General features: G+C 38.3%; 1 protein-coding gene across 1 annotated transcript in view; it reads right to left on the minus strand.

Moving 5' to 3' along the window:
• Positions 1-1,819: 1,819 nt before the first annotated feature.
• adgrd2 (adhesion G protein-coupled receptor D2) overlaps positions 1,820-15,044 on the minus strand; it is a 55,270-nt gene continuing 42,045 nt past the window's right edge. Inside the window, exons 21-26 of the mRNA XM_015041831.1 lie at positions 13,570-13,611; positions 13,389-13,442; positions 12,319-12,466; positions 8,446-8,504; positions 6,807-6,837; positions 1,820-3,709 (exon numbers count right to left, since the gene is read on the minus strand). Of these exons, the coding sequence (XP_014897317.1) occupies positions 3,702-3,709; positions 6,807-6,837; positions 8,446-8,504; positions 12,319-12,466; positions 13,389-13,442; positions 13,570-13,611 (342 nt within the window). The 3' untranslated portion in view covers positions 1,820-3,701. The remainder of the gene's footprint in view (positions 3,710-6,806; positions 6,838-8,445; positions 8,505-12,318; positions 12,467-13,388; positions 13,443-13,569; positions 13,612-15,044) is intronic.

The raw sequence follows: 15,044 nt of genomic DNA on the forward strand, positions 1-15,044 counted from the left end.
AAAAAAACATATTTCCATGGGTTTTTTTTTTTTTTTTTTTTTTTTTTTTTTTGTACTTATTTATTTTTCATCAGGGGACACAATAAAACTCCAGTCACCAGTAGGTTCTAAACGTCTATAAATCGAACTTCAAGTGTAGGAGACACACAGCAAATTCCTTATTTAGGATACATTTATTGCTGATTAAAGATAAAATCTGTGTATAAAGAATCATTTAAACAACTGCAGCTTAGAGGATCTTAGAGGAAAGTGGCAGCCAGCTGCTGCTGATCAGATGTTCTTTTACTGATCATCACAGAGACTCACTCTATAAACATTGGACTTTTGGTAGATTTGAAGCATAGCAACAATGCTAGCCCAAAGATAAGGAGCAAACACATTAGCATCAACCTTGGAGGATGAACTTTTGCTTCCCATCAATATGAAAAAGGGTAGTGATGCCATTTCCTGAACATTTCCACTGAGGTCATCTAAACAGCAAGGCTCCAGGAACAAAAATGGAACATGTTTTAGTGAAAAAAACACACATACACACATGCACACACACAGAGAGATGCTGCTATTAGCAGTATCATCTGACTTCTCATGTCTGGTAGAGATCAGACCCAGAACCAGAGGAAGGACCAGACGGGTCAGAAGATTTCATTACTGCATTTTCTCTGAGAGTTTTCTTTTTCTGGCCCAAACTCAGCAGCTGCTTAGGACCCTCGACCTTCAGGGGCCCCTCTAAATGCTTAACATAGACCGTAGATCTAAAATTGTTAGTGTTGTTTATTGAGAATGTCAATACCTGATTTTATTGGTTTGAGCAGAGACAAGTTAAAAAACATAATTATAAATGTAGGATTTAGGACTTATATGTGCAAAGAATCATCTTCATAGTTAATCTTTGTATTTGAACTCGGTTTGTCCATAAATGCATCACCGCAAATATTAACCAATTATCAGTGATTGCTTTATAGCTTGATCAATTAAACTTGGCCTGTGCTCCCAGATTTCATCAAATCCATATTTAAACACAATTAGTGATGATAATGTTCTTAGGAGGAAAAGGGGCCCCTAAATCAGTTTCTGCCTAAGGCCCCTATATCACTGTGGACCGGCCCTGCATGAAGAGCTACAGCTGCTCACTGCTGATGGATGCCAGGCACAAATAAGGAGATTTAATTTATGAAGCACCAACAGGGACCGACGGTCAGACGAGGCTTTTCTGTTTCCTGACTGCTGAGTTTGTAATCAGCACCACAGAAGCTGTTTGTTTTGACTCCACAGGTTTGTGAGACAAGTTTTTTAGATCGACGGCCCAGCTTCATTGTCAGCTGGGCAGTTCTGTTGCACTCCTCAGTGTGTCTACAGGTTCACTCCGGGGAGCCGCTGACATGCCTGACTGAAGCAGCAGAAGCTCGGTAGAGAAGTTTGAGACCTTGTGCTGCTGCAAAACTATCTGACATCAGAGATTTTGCAGAGTGCAGTCCATGCAGAAAATAGAAATTATTTTGGTAATGCTGACTGACCTTAAAACAAGAAAAGTTCACTATAGTTTAACATCAGCCTGTGAAAACATGTTCACCTTTTTTCATATAGTACATTTAAAGTAAAATCTGGGATGAACTTTATAGAAAACTGCTTATGAATCAGACTTCCTGCTATTCACATAATTTACTAAGAATGGTCGCTATTTAAATAAATAAGGCTGAATTCTCCCCAAATACAGTTGTTCTAAAATGTTTTCAAAGTCAGATGTTATTGTGTTTTACCAGCAGCATCAGTTCATCTGGCCTTAGAAAAAATGCAACAAAACAGGAAAGAGGCCGACACGTAACAGAGGAACTGTAGAGGGGTGTTAGCTCGTCAGCTAACTGCTCCGTACTTTATTTCAACATCTTTCATTACATTTTGATGTTTGTCAACACAAGCTCTCAGACAGGTTACTGTTCGGTCGTTTCATCAATACGTCATACAGAGTGTGTAGACAGTATCCCCCCCAAACACATGAAGCAGTGAGAAACTCATGTAGAGCTGATAAATGAAAGACTTGCTGGTTAAGACTACATGGTAATATGTTTACAGTGCTAGTGAAAAGCTCACATACACTCATCATCAGAATCAAGATAATACTAATTGAGCTTTTAATCACGAATTCCAACTGTTCCTTTTTCAAAGTGGAACAATTAGTTGGCAAAAACCCTTAATTTAATTGAGAAAGAATAACTGTGTGAACAAGCCTGAGTTTTATGCAGTGTTTCTCTGATTCATGTTTCATACATTAGAATAATGTTTTGGATTTTTTGGAAACAACCAAGAAATTATAAAGAATCAAGGATATTATAGAATGGAAGATAACACATTGTCTGCAGTGTGGAACATCGACATGAACTGAGAAGTAAAATGTCCCTCTTTCACTTTCTAGTGAAATTTTCAGCTCTTGGGCAGGTCAAAGTTCATTCAGACAAGACAAAGATTTAATGGTCTGGATATAACAAACAAGAAATAGGAATGGATGAGACGAGCTGGACGTCTTAAACCAGAGAACATTGCACCAGCTTTTGAACAAAGTGTTGGTGGCATCATACTGAAGGTCCTTTTAGTGCCAGTGTTACTAATGTGTCAAACAAAGCAGGTGGAAGAAGAAGGATGAAGAACTATCTTCAAATTCCTCAACTACATCTCCAATAAACATCGAAAAACTTTAAACAAGAGAACCAACTGAAGGTTCAGGCAGGATGATGATTCCAAACAGAACTGGAAACTGGTTTTGGAGTAAAGACGGGTCCAGAATGTGTGTGATTTATTTATAATTTGCAAATGAGATAAAAATTGGTAGTTTATGTTGCTCTAGCTCTGTTTCCATTATATATGTGTGCAAAACTTGTTGAAAAAAATGCAATTTCAAAATGGTGGCATTTCTATTAAATAAGAAAAGCAATTAAAATCACATGTGAATAACACAATCAGTCATTAAAACACTGTCTAACTGCTTCCTGTCACCTTGTTCTTCATTGTTGTTGATCATGTGACTCGACTGATGCCAGGCATGTGACTTGATGCCAGCTGAGTCACATGATTTATTTCACAAAACTATTGCAGTTTTGAAATATCAAATTCCACAATTACATGGTCAATGGAAACGCTGCTGTCGACCCTGAGGATTAGTGTATGTAAACTTCTGATTGGAAGTGTAACTAGGTCAACTCTGACTGCTGGTAAGATAATGACTACTCACACACCTGGGTTCTGTCTCTTTAGACCACAGGAAATTGTGTCAAGTAGAAACACAAACGTTAAACTATAAAAACGCTTTAAAGTGAGTTAGTGGTGAGTCAGTCCAGGTCCACACTGCCGGGTTACGGGATGGATGAGCCAAATCCTGGTTCTGCTTACAGTTTCCAGACGTTCCTGTCTTCATCTGAAGAATGTGAAAAATGTTGTGTTTCGGAACGTTGGGAAGATGAATCAAACTCATCAATGAGAGTTTAAGTCTCATCACTACTTGAGCTACACACAAGAAATGTAAACTATTACATAAGTGAGTTATTAGGAATTTGATGAGCTGATGGGTTCAGCTGAGTAGATGACTATGGGAGAAGGTGGAGTTTCCTTTTTCTATTCTTGTCCTCTTGCTCTCTATCCTGTGTGTGTGTGTGTGTGTGTGTGTGTGTGTGTGTGTGTAGCATACAGAGACGAGCCTCCCCATCTGCAGCTCAACAACCTGTGTGAAGGAAAAGTGAAAGGCATTAGCAGCGACTCCTGGCTCTGTCTCATGTGTTGTGTGTTTGCGTTCTGAGTGTGTTTGTGTACAAAGGAGGACAGAAGAAGGGAGGGGTGTGAAAGGCGGAGTGAAAGAGAGCAGGTGTTGGAGTGCTTAATGGATGATAGTGTGAATGGCCAATGCTGGTCCATCCAGATTAAGGGAATGAACTTCTGCTTTGTCTCCAGACTGAGCGCTGCAGCAGCACTCAGACTCCGTCCATCGGGTTCTTCTGGGAGACGTCTCAACGTTTAATGAAGCAATGAAAGATTTCCTCGTCAGTGCCGCCTGTCCACTTAGAACATTTGACAACGATTTAACCCTCTGGAAGTATGGAGCCCATCTGTTGTGTCTGCCTCTACATTCACCTCAACAAAGAGCACAGGGCGCAGTTTTCACATAGAACGGATGCAGCATCAAATAAAAGCCTATTTTTCTGCTTCTCCTCCAGTCAACTCTCTGCATCACAGGTGACTCTTTCCTGTCTGAGGCTTTGCTCATCACAGAAATAGTCCAAAACACCTAGGCTGTTTTACATATTGCATAACTAAAACCAATGTACACTAATATATTAGATTGACTTGACACACTCAGCTCATAGACCAGATGAAAATGCTGGCACATCCTACGTTTTCCAGGCCACTTCACACATTTTGTGTGTTTTGAGGACAATATAAGACGAACAATTTGGTAATAAACGTAACCATCAGTTCACAGTACTGTGCCAAACATATTTACTCTCTTATAGATTTTTTTCTGTTTGGCTTTTTATCATGGATAAATGGTTCAGATCATCATTGATGATTTCATTTATTTGATCAAATAAAGCTATCAAACCGAGCTGGCCACATGTAAAAAAAAAAGAGAAAAGAAAAGAAAAGAAGTGATGGCACCTGGTTTTCTGTTTATTTTTATTTTTTTTCCACATATTTGTTAAAACTGTCATTATGTTATGATAGTATAATAAAAAACAGATAATCTGTGAAAAAAAGCCCCTCCTCCTGGCTGTGATTGGTTGTTTTTGGTCAGAGCAATGCATTTCTTCAGAAATCCATATCAGCTCAGGAACAAGATGGAGGAGATCCATCTTTTCACAGATTATCTGTCTCATAACACACATGACATGGTTAACAAATAAATAAAAACATATTTTTATAAAAGTTACATACTCCAGCTTTGATTTCAATTTTTAGTACTTTTTAAAACCAAAATTAATAAATTAATAAATGCATATATTTAATTTGATAAATAAATTAAATTTATGCACTTAAATGAACAGAGTTGACAGCAACCTCAACACCACAGAAATGTTACAAGAAATAATTTCAATTTGATCACATATAGAATATAATTGATTCTAGTTATTATATAATACAATAAGCTCAGTTAATTATTCAAATTAGTTTTAAAAAAAGCTAAGAAAATTATTTTAATTTTTATGGTTTTCATCACTCTTTTCTAATGTGATATTTCAAAAACATTGATGGACACATGGCTAATGACAACAGTCAGAGATGGAGGTTGTGATGGTGTAGGACTGCTTTGATTCTTCAGGAAGTGAACAACCTGCCACACTTAACCCTGAAATCTGCTGATGGCCTTGATGGAGAGAGTCCACCCATCAGTCTGTGACTGGAGTTCTGCAGCAGGACAGCAGGAAGTTCACCTCTGACTGGATAAAAAAGTGTCTGATTAAAGACACTTTTTTATCCAGTGGGAGTCTGGAGTGTCTGTAGTTGGAGTTTGATCTAAATTCTGATGAGGATTCTGTGGCCTGACCTTAAACTGTCTGTTTACGGTTAAAAAATTTCTACTGAAATTGGGGATCGTTGTCTTTTTTTTTTTTTTTTTTTTTTACAAAGGGCCAGGTTAGTTGGATATGCTTCTTTCTCATCATAGACAAAATCCTTATTGAGAAACTATTTCTTGTATTTACTCAGGATTTATTTGCTAGATATTAAAAGTTGCACAATAAACATGAAAACGAAAGAAATGTTTAAGAGGGTTAGGGTTAAGGTTTCCTTTTGAGACGCATTATTTGCATCTGGAAACCTGTTTCAAACCAGCACTGAGAGTGTCAGTGGCGTGTCCTGGAGACAATCAAATACAAATTTGTGCATTAAAATTATATTCAGATTTCTTTATATTATTTGTACAAAGCATATCACTCCTACATTTCTTGGAGCGATTTAAACCAGTTTGCTCAAGTGAACAAAAAGCCCATCTTTGACTCAAGCTTCCCCAGCTCTGAGGAAGCTTACATTACCCTAGCTTTGGACATTGGAAGTCAAGTTTTGTTGCACATGTGTGATCTGTTTTCTGAGAAGCTCAAGCTTGTGCACCAGGAGTCATTTTCACATGTGCAGAAAATACTCTCCTGATTAAAATGTAAAAAGAATAGAGGGACAGCCACAAATTTAAGTATATCCCACTCCTGAATCACAACCAGATGGGAAGTTAAGCCTCAGAATGCATACAACAACAAATAAAGGGCTAAAGCACCAGAAACAGTGGGCATTTTATTATAAACCACAAAAAAGCCTAGACAGGATTTTCATCACCTAATTCTAAGCCTCAGACTATAAGCCTGAAAAAAAAAACAGCAACTAAAAATGTCAAAATGTGTCTAGTGAGTAGCTCCATGTCACACTAGTGTTGGACGTGTTAATGTCCAACACGTCAACTCTGTCTTACTGCCAAGGGTAGGTCCTCCCCTGCAAATCCAAAAATACATATTTGGAAAATAGTTGGAGATGTGACCGCTGAAGAGGTTGGTCATTTTTTAGCCCTTCTTTCACAGGTTACATCTTCTGATTATGAAGCTGCAGTCAACATCAGTAAGAGCATTGTTTTGCGACAAAGTCAAGAGCCGTGCATTTCTTCAGACAACAATATAAGCTCAGGGAGGAGATCCGTCTTGTCACAGACTGTCTCATTACACACTGTCACAACATGGTGACACTTTTAACAAATATGTACAAAAACATATTATTTTTACAAAAGTTACAAAGTGTAGTGCGAACATCTGATACAAAGTTGAAACAAACTAATATTGTACCTGATGGCTTAAACCGAGTCAGCTGCACCACCTGTAAATAAATAAACAAACAAACAAACAAACATTGTGTATTCATATTTAACTTCTAAACATGGTATAGAACTCAGGACATTGTGGTCAATTTCTTTATTGAAACAAGACTTCAGGCTTATCAATCAATACAGGTAAAAATCCTGTTTATTTGCCTTTATATGGTTCCTCATCTGTAAAGAAAATACACTAGAGGGTTGAGGAACAGAGTTGAGTGCATGAAGAACATGCCAATTCTTTTTGGCTAATGCTAAATAACATAATCTGCAACTGACTGTTTCTTTGAGCTTCTGGTACCTGAGGCACAGACACTCAGGGTCAGGAACCTGATTGGTTCATGACCAGCAGGACCTATAAGCACAGATCCTACATGGTTATTTGGTGTCTGCTCTGCCATGCTGATTGATGTAGTTCCTCTAAAGAAGCTGCAGCATTATGTGGAGGAATCCCCTGAGCAAACTCCAAATGAAAAGCCAGGTTCTATTTGATGGGGGACGTCAGAGATAGAAGTGAGAGATAAAAGCTGCGTCTGCACTTAGAAACCACAGGCAGTCTTCTACAGATTCACAGTGAAGGTTTTCAGGACTAAAGCTGTCATCATTAGATAAAGACATGGTGATGAGATGTCAGTGTTCGTCTCCACAGAGTGGACTACATGACAGACTAACTCCCAGACCCACATATCCTGGTCGTTGCCCCAACACAATGCTGCTCCATTCTCATCTCATCTCTGTTCAGACCTGGTAACAGACAGAGTCACAGCATGTCGGGGTCAATTCACAGCCATTTCCACGTGTATAAAGTGTAAACACTGATCAGCAACTTATTTGAATAATCCATTAGACAGAAATGACCAGGTGAAATCTCATCATCTGAGAAAGACTATTTGCAAAAAATGTAATGAACATGTCCTAACTAGTTCAAGGAGCCATGACTGGCTCCATTAAGATTTCTTATTGGGACAGTTGTTTACAGCTCATCCAATTTCAGTTTACCGTCATAGCATAGCATCGAGTTGGTGCATTACACACGTCACAGCCAAACGTTAGTGACTGGGTAAAATCAGATCCAGATGTTTCAAACCTCAACAAAGTCAATCATGTCTGAACAGCTGAGATTCCAACCATTCCATGCTACGTTTTCTCCAGGATAATCTCACCTTAATCCCATTGAACACCTGAGGAATCAGCTCAAGCAACACAAACACAGAATGAGAGGCAGCAACTGGTTCTGCCATCATACAGCACTGTGTGGTCAAACTTCAGAGGTATGGTTGTAGTTCTCCTTCCCTCTACTGAGGCCCCTGATTCCCAATTATAGATCGTTAAGTTCAAAATATGACTTCCTGTTTCAGTTATTCATAAAAAATAACAACAAACTAGTCAGCAGCAGTACAAATTTTATAGCATTTTTCCTGTGTGCAGTCCACATACTCAACTCTGCTGCTTAGTCCACAAATGCATTTTCCTTCTAAAGATTTGTTAATCTAAAAGGAAATAAACAAGCTGCCATGAAGCATTGTTACAACAAAGAAATAATCAACAATTTCCTTAGTTGTTGCTTTGTTTAGGATTTTAGAAAATGTTAATGTGGCCCAAACATTACTCACTTGGTTTCCTGATGCACGTCTCAAAGAGAAACTGACAAAGCTTTCCTTTTCAAAACTCTCTGAAAGAAGAAGAAGAAATCATTTATTTCAGCTGAATGTTTGGGCTTGTCTCTCGAGATCCACATATTTGTTTATGCAAGGTCATAAAAAGTAAGTCAGCCTGAATATAACACAAGCAAAGCTTTTTAGAACACAAAGAGGAGCTAAAACGTAAACAGTCTAACAGGAAAAGAATGACATCTGTCAGTTCTACATGCCTTTACTGATACATTTACTTTATTATCTTGGTGCCAAATTGCTGGTGATCGCATGCATTATGCTTTAGGGAACTGACTCCTCCATGTTCAGGTTGGATGGAGGTGTCTGTCAGCCATTTTCAGATCTCAGAGATGTTCTATCAGATGGTTTGCCTCCTCCAGGACGTTCCCAGGGAGGTTCTGAAGCCTTAGCGATCTGGGCAGGGTGCTTTGGGTCGTTGTCCTAACTGAGGTCAAGATGCTCTGTGGCAGGCTTTCATTCAAGATGTCTCTGTGTATTGCTATCACCTTTCCCTCTATTCTGATTAGACTACCACTTCCTGCTGCTGCTATACATCCCCTTAGAATGATGCTTCCACTGTTGTGCTTCAATGTAGGGACAGCATTGACCTGATGATGATCTGTGTCTGATTTCCTCCAAACATGATGTACGTATTCACACCGGAGTTCAATCTTTGTCTCATCAAAGCAGATAATCTTGTTTCTCTTGGTCTGAGGTCTGTCTCCAGACTCGCTGCCATGAGCCTTTTATTAAGACATGGCCTTCATTTAGTCGTGCTAACATCCAGGCTGATTGGTGGATTGCTGCAGAGATGGTTTTCCTTCTGGAAGGTTCTTCTCTCTCCACAAAGGAACCCTTCAGCTCCAACAGAGTGACCATCAAGTTGTTGGTCTCCACCTTGACTAAAGCCCTTCATTCCCGATCACTCAGTTCAGGAAAAGTCCTGCTGCTTCCAGCAGACTTCCAGGGATGGAGGCCGCTGAGCTCAGTGGGATCTTTAGAGCAGCAGGAATGTTTCTGGATCTTTCTCAAGATTTGTGCCTCAAGATCATCCCGTCTCTGAGGTCTATAGACAATTCCTCTGACTTCATGCTTGGTGTTTGACCTCTGACCTGCTCTGTTAACAGTAGGACCTCCTATGGACAAGTGTGAGTCTTTCAAGATCAAGTCCAATCAACTTTATTGGCCACACAGATGTCACAAGGATGACCAGTGGAAATGGCTCAATTTTTAGCTTGATGGCAGTTTGTGTGTATTTATGTGAATGTGATTTCTTAGTTTTCAATTAAAATTAATTAATTTAATATAATTTGGAATAAGGCCGTAACATAACAAAATGTGGAAAAAGTGAAGATCTGTGAATGCTTTCCGGAGGCACAGTAAATGGTAAATGGTCTGCATTTTTACAGCTCTTTATCAAGTCCAAGGACACCAAAGCACCTTCCACTACATTCAGTCATTCACCCATTTGTGCACACATTCACACACTGATGGTGGGAAGCTACCTTGTAGGCAGACTGACAAACGCCCAAGGACAAAAAGACTGAGACAGACGGAACAGCGGTTCGAAACGATAACACACCGTTACCTTCTGAGGCACTTATTATAGAGAGAACACTGATATAAAACATGGACATAGGACAGGGTGGGTAATTAAATCTAATTTGGAGCCTCTAATCCAATGAAAGGATCATTTCAAACTTCAGGTCTGTGGCTGTTTCCCTTGGTGTCGCCCTCAGTCTCCATCTGAATCGCAGTCAGACAGTATGGAGGGTCTTCAGATGTGACTTAAAGGTTTTTTAGAGCTGCTCTTCTGTCTCTGAGGTGCACCAGTTGAATTTTCAACAAAACCAATAAATCCACATTTTGCCCAAACTGCCAAAGCAATAGAGTAAAAAGGTACCAGCATTAAACAGGCCTACCTTTAACTGCTGACCTGTCCAAAGACGGAGAATTTTTGGAGAATTTTGATTTAAAATTGAAGCGACAAACTTCTTATTCTTCTCTTCTTTTGTTTGCAGGAAGAATGGAAAAGATTAAATCCTGAACACTGTATCTGCTGGTAGCCCTGAGGCCATGACACTTTTTAGACGTTTGAAGAGCTGATGCTGACATGACAACGTTTTGAGCTTTACTATTCAAACTCTTCTGGACTGCGGTGCCAGCATGAAATAAATGTGCAATTATATATAAGCTAAAAACTACAGGAGAGTTAAATGTACTAACTGATATCTGCATTTCCTACATCAGAGAAAAGCAAAGCATATTCATGCAATTAATGAGCCATAATCTACTGCTGCAGTTCTTATGTCATCTTTAATATCAAACCAGCTTTAATACGACTCAGTCATGTAAATTATGAACTTTTTGAAGCTCAATAATGCTGGTGTTTGAAAAAAAAATTTCCTTTTTTTTTTTTTTCTCAGCTTCTTCAACATGAGATAACTATTGTGCATTCGTTGTATTCTTTTAAGTACAGAGTACAGAGAGAAAAACACACTCAGCTGAAGGTTTGTTGTCTCGTTGCTTTGTTACAAAACTTTACCAAAGAAGTGAAAACTTTTAAGCAATCTTCAAGTCACACTCAAAAGTTCCACCATTTAGAACATGTGAAGCACAAAGACGTAGAGCTGTCAGGAAATACATAAACATCCAGCACAGATACATAGAATCATTTCTGTGAAGTAGTCTTATTAGTCTGGGACTAATAAGACTTTATATTAATGGGTAGTAATACTTTGTGCTGGTAAAATAAGTACATTTTAGATTTTTCAGCTGCTGCCCTTAAAGGGGCAGTATTATGTAAAATATATATTTTTTCTTTTAGTTTTACATCATGTTAAAATGTTATTCCCTCATCAACAGCACACCTGGAGTGTGGCCTTGATTCTTCCACACATGTCAGATTAGCCAGCAGCAATTAGCAAACACCTGATGTACGTGCTCATCTGCTGAGGTCATTATAGGAGCAACCTCTCAATGCAGCTCTGGTAGAAACTTTGGATTTAATAGAGGAGCCATGTTGTGATGACTTCCTGAAGGCGGAGCTTCAGAAAGAACTAGCATTTTGGAAGAGACAGAAGGCCAAATTCAAGGCACTAAATTACAAAATCGAGTTTCTTTTAAATCACATTTGATATATACAGTTTTTTTTAAATAGAAACTAGAGGTAACATGGTTGTTTGTGCTCTAAGATGGCCCTATGTGCCTGGAAAACACATAGTACTACCTCTTTATCTAAATGCAGAAGGCAGCGCCATGCAAAGCTATTCTCTCATAAGTTTCTCATTTTGTCAACAAGCTTTAATAAAATTAAGCTATTTTTGAACCACATATTTTAGTTTGTATTTGAAGTTGTTCTTGTAAACTATGGATCATTATTAATTTATAACTTTTCATCTTTTTGTGCTTCCAAATCACATGAAACAAGTAAAACACATTGAATGTTCAGGTGGCATCAGGACTATGTGTGAACATGTTCCAGACTTTGTTCACATATTGTTCACATGTTGTGTTGTTACTACACAAACCACATGGTCCCAGGGATCAGTCCAGCCAGGTCTCTAAACAGATCTGCTCTCCAATTAAAAAACTGTTTGATTTAAAAGCTGAAGAGTTTTTCCTTTTTATGCCTCCTAATTCACCAGCTGAAGATGGTTGTTAGCCTGAGAGAAAATCTCTCTTGGGCCTTCTCTAAAGAAATGGGATTTTCCTTTTTTTTTTTTTTTTGAACATTGGTGGAGTCATCCCTGGTGGGCCGACATGTTCTTTTCCCAGTCAGAGACGTCCTACTGAGTAATCAATGGAACCCAGACGATGTTACTTGTAGCATACCGTTCTTGATGACCAGTGATGTGGAAGTGGAGCTGAGGGGTCCTGAGGTGTCACTTGTTTCTGGGCTGGAGGAGGTTGGGGGGCTCCGACTCCAGGAGGTTTTTGGAGCCCTTTGGGAGGGAAGGAAGCTGGTAGGCTGGGAGCAGTTCTACAAAACACAAGTCAGTTTCTCTGTTCAATCAATCAATCAATCAATCAATCAATCAATCAATCAATCAATCAATCAATCAATCAATCAATCAATCAATCAATCAATCAGTCAATCAATCAGTCAATCAATCAAATTTTATTTGTATCGCACATTTCAGCAGCAAGGCATTTTAAGGTGCTTTACATAATTAAAAAACAAAATAAAAACAGCATGTGACATTGAAACAGAAACAGAAAGAAAGAGAAAGAGATTTTGGAAAAAAAGAAAAAAGAAAATGATTTAAAAAAAAAAAAAAAAAAAAAACAAACTTTTGTTACGGAATTTAAGCGCCTGTCGTCGCCGGACTCTGCTGTCCGTTTTACTCGGGTATTATCCAGGCCCAGTCGCCTAACAGGACGAGGTCTCCAACCTCGCAGCACCAGGCTCCGTCCACCTATCACGCTAGGACTTCTGTTACACATTTCTTCTCTTTTTTCTGTTTTGTTGGACTGTAAATGTTTTAGACCAGGGTTTCCCTCAGTGGGATATGAGCAAAAAAATAATAAATAAATAAATTAATTAATTAATTGCATATATTTTAATTGTGTTAAAGGCCACAGTTAGCCCTGGAGCCCTTACCACCGGGTTTAGCACGTTTTAGGGGGAAACCATGTAGATCTTAAAAAGAAATCATAATGAAAAGGATACCTTATGGATAGTGTTTTACAGCCTGGCAGCTGAAATTGGACAGAATGATTTTTCATTTTTGCATATTTTCATACTAAATACAACATAATTATCTGGATGTGTCATATTCATATCTCTTTATAGGACCTGCTTTATGTTGAAAAGAACATAAAGTTTAATATTTTATGTAATAATAAATAAAGGGCTATGTGACACGCACAGCTCTGTGTGTGGATGTTGTGGATCTACTTACCGTGAAAGACAGAGCCTTTCTCTTTTCTTTGATCCTCTTTATGGCATTCCTCACCTAAATCAGATTCAGACTTTATTGTCACTCCTTTTGTCCTCACATATTGTACAAATACACAGCTTATTTTTTATATTTAGTTGCAGATCCAACAGTAGCTCTAAAATGAGCTTGAATGCCTTCTTACCTCACTGTTGTAAACAGCATACACTAAGAAGATATACAGGCCCTGTGGATAAGAGAAATAATGAACAAGCAATAGAAAACAAAGCATTCCACGTTGAAATCTCTGCAAAACTATGTTTTCTCTCTCCACTAATAAAAGAAAAGCATTCACTACAAATAGTGAAGAAACGTGGATTTGTTAGAGGAACCTTTGAGATAAAGCTTTTGGGGTTTAAAGCAACCCTGATCACAAAGTTGTTAATCCAGTGTTGAAATTTAATCAACAAAACTGTTTTCTAAAACTGTTAACAAGTTCAAACAGTTAAACTTATTTAATGCATGTAAGCCCCCCGTGCTCTGTAAAAAGGATTCAGAAGATTTACAGCTTACCACATGGATACTGATCAGGGTTATAGTGGGATAAAGCTTTTGCTTCTAAGCGTGTGAAAAGTTTCCCTCTGGGAAAAGTTTATATATATATATATATATATATATATATATATATATATATATATATATATATATATATATATATATATATATATATATATATATAACAAAACACCCAATTTGTCTTTTAAAATGTGTTTCCCTTTTTAGAACTTGAGGGCCCGCCCCTTTAAAGGTCTGTGCTAGTTCCTGGAGTGTGCGCTGTTCATCAGCAGGAACAAGAACTGAACCCAGAACCTTGAAGAAGACCACCCTAACACTGAGCTGCAAGAGTTTATGTTGCAGAAATCACAATTCTCATGTTTCATGTGGATTTGATCTGTGCTACAGAGGTGGAAATCTGCTCAAACAGTTCAACTCATAGGGACAACGACAATGTTTAAAATCCATGTCTGAGATTCCAGAGTATGTCCAACAACTACCGGAGCTCTTTAATGTTCTATTATTGGCTCTTTCTACCTTTCTTCTTTGTTCCTGTTTCATTAGTTAGGAGGAAAGCTGCTGGCTCTGCATCATCCTCCTACCACCATGAGGAAAAACTCCTACTGTAGCGTTATCTGGCCTCAACTGGACACTGACAGTAAATCTAAATTAACTAGCAGCTTTCTGGGGTCACCCAAGGGCTAACTCATTTTGATTAATTAAAGACCAGGGAAGAGCAAATAGGGACGATAGAGGAAAGGAGAGGCAAGATAAAAAAAGAAGGGACATAACAGAAAAAGTACAAGAAAAACATGGAGGGGGAATTTATCCGAAAAAAAGGAAGCAAAGGAAGCATGTGAGACGCAGGAAATGAGTGCCATGTTATCTGGGGAGGAGAGGTGGATGTAGATGTAAAGTTGTTCAAAGCTTTGCCAACAGCCTTCATGTTGAAATGGATCTGAATGTGAAAGTAACAGGCTTCTGAAGCAACAGAGAGCAAATGAATGAAAATAGATAAATCATTCATACCATGAAAATGCAGAAATTTAATTAGAAGAAGCTAAAAGTACCAAACTACTAAACATCATATATCAGTGATTCTTGAGAATAGGGACAAAATGGGTT

The sequence above is a fragment of the Poecilia latipinna genome, unplaced genomic scaffold (genome assembly GCF_001443285.1).
Source record: "Poecilia latipinna isolate Pla-1442-1.1 unplaced genomic scaffold, P_latipinna-1.0 Scaffold570, whole genome shotgun sequence".
NCBI lineage: Eukaryota > Metazoa > Chordata > Actinopteri > Cyprinodontiformes > Poeciliidae > Poecilia > Poecilia latipinna.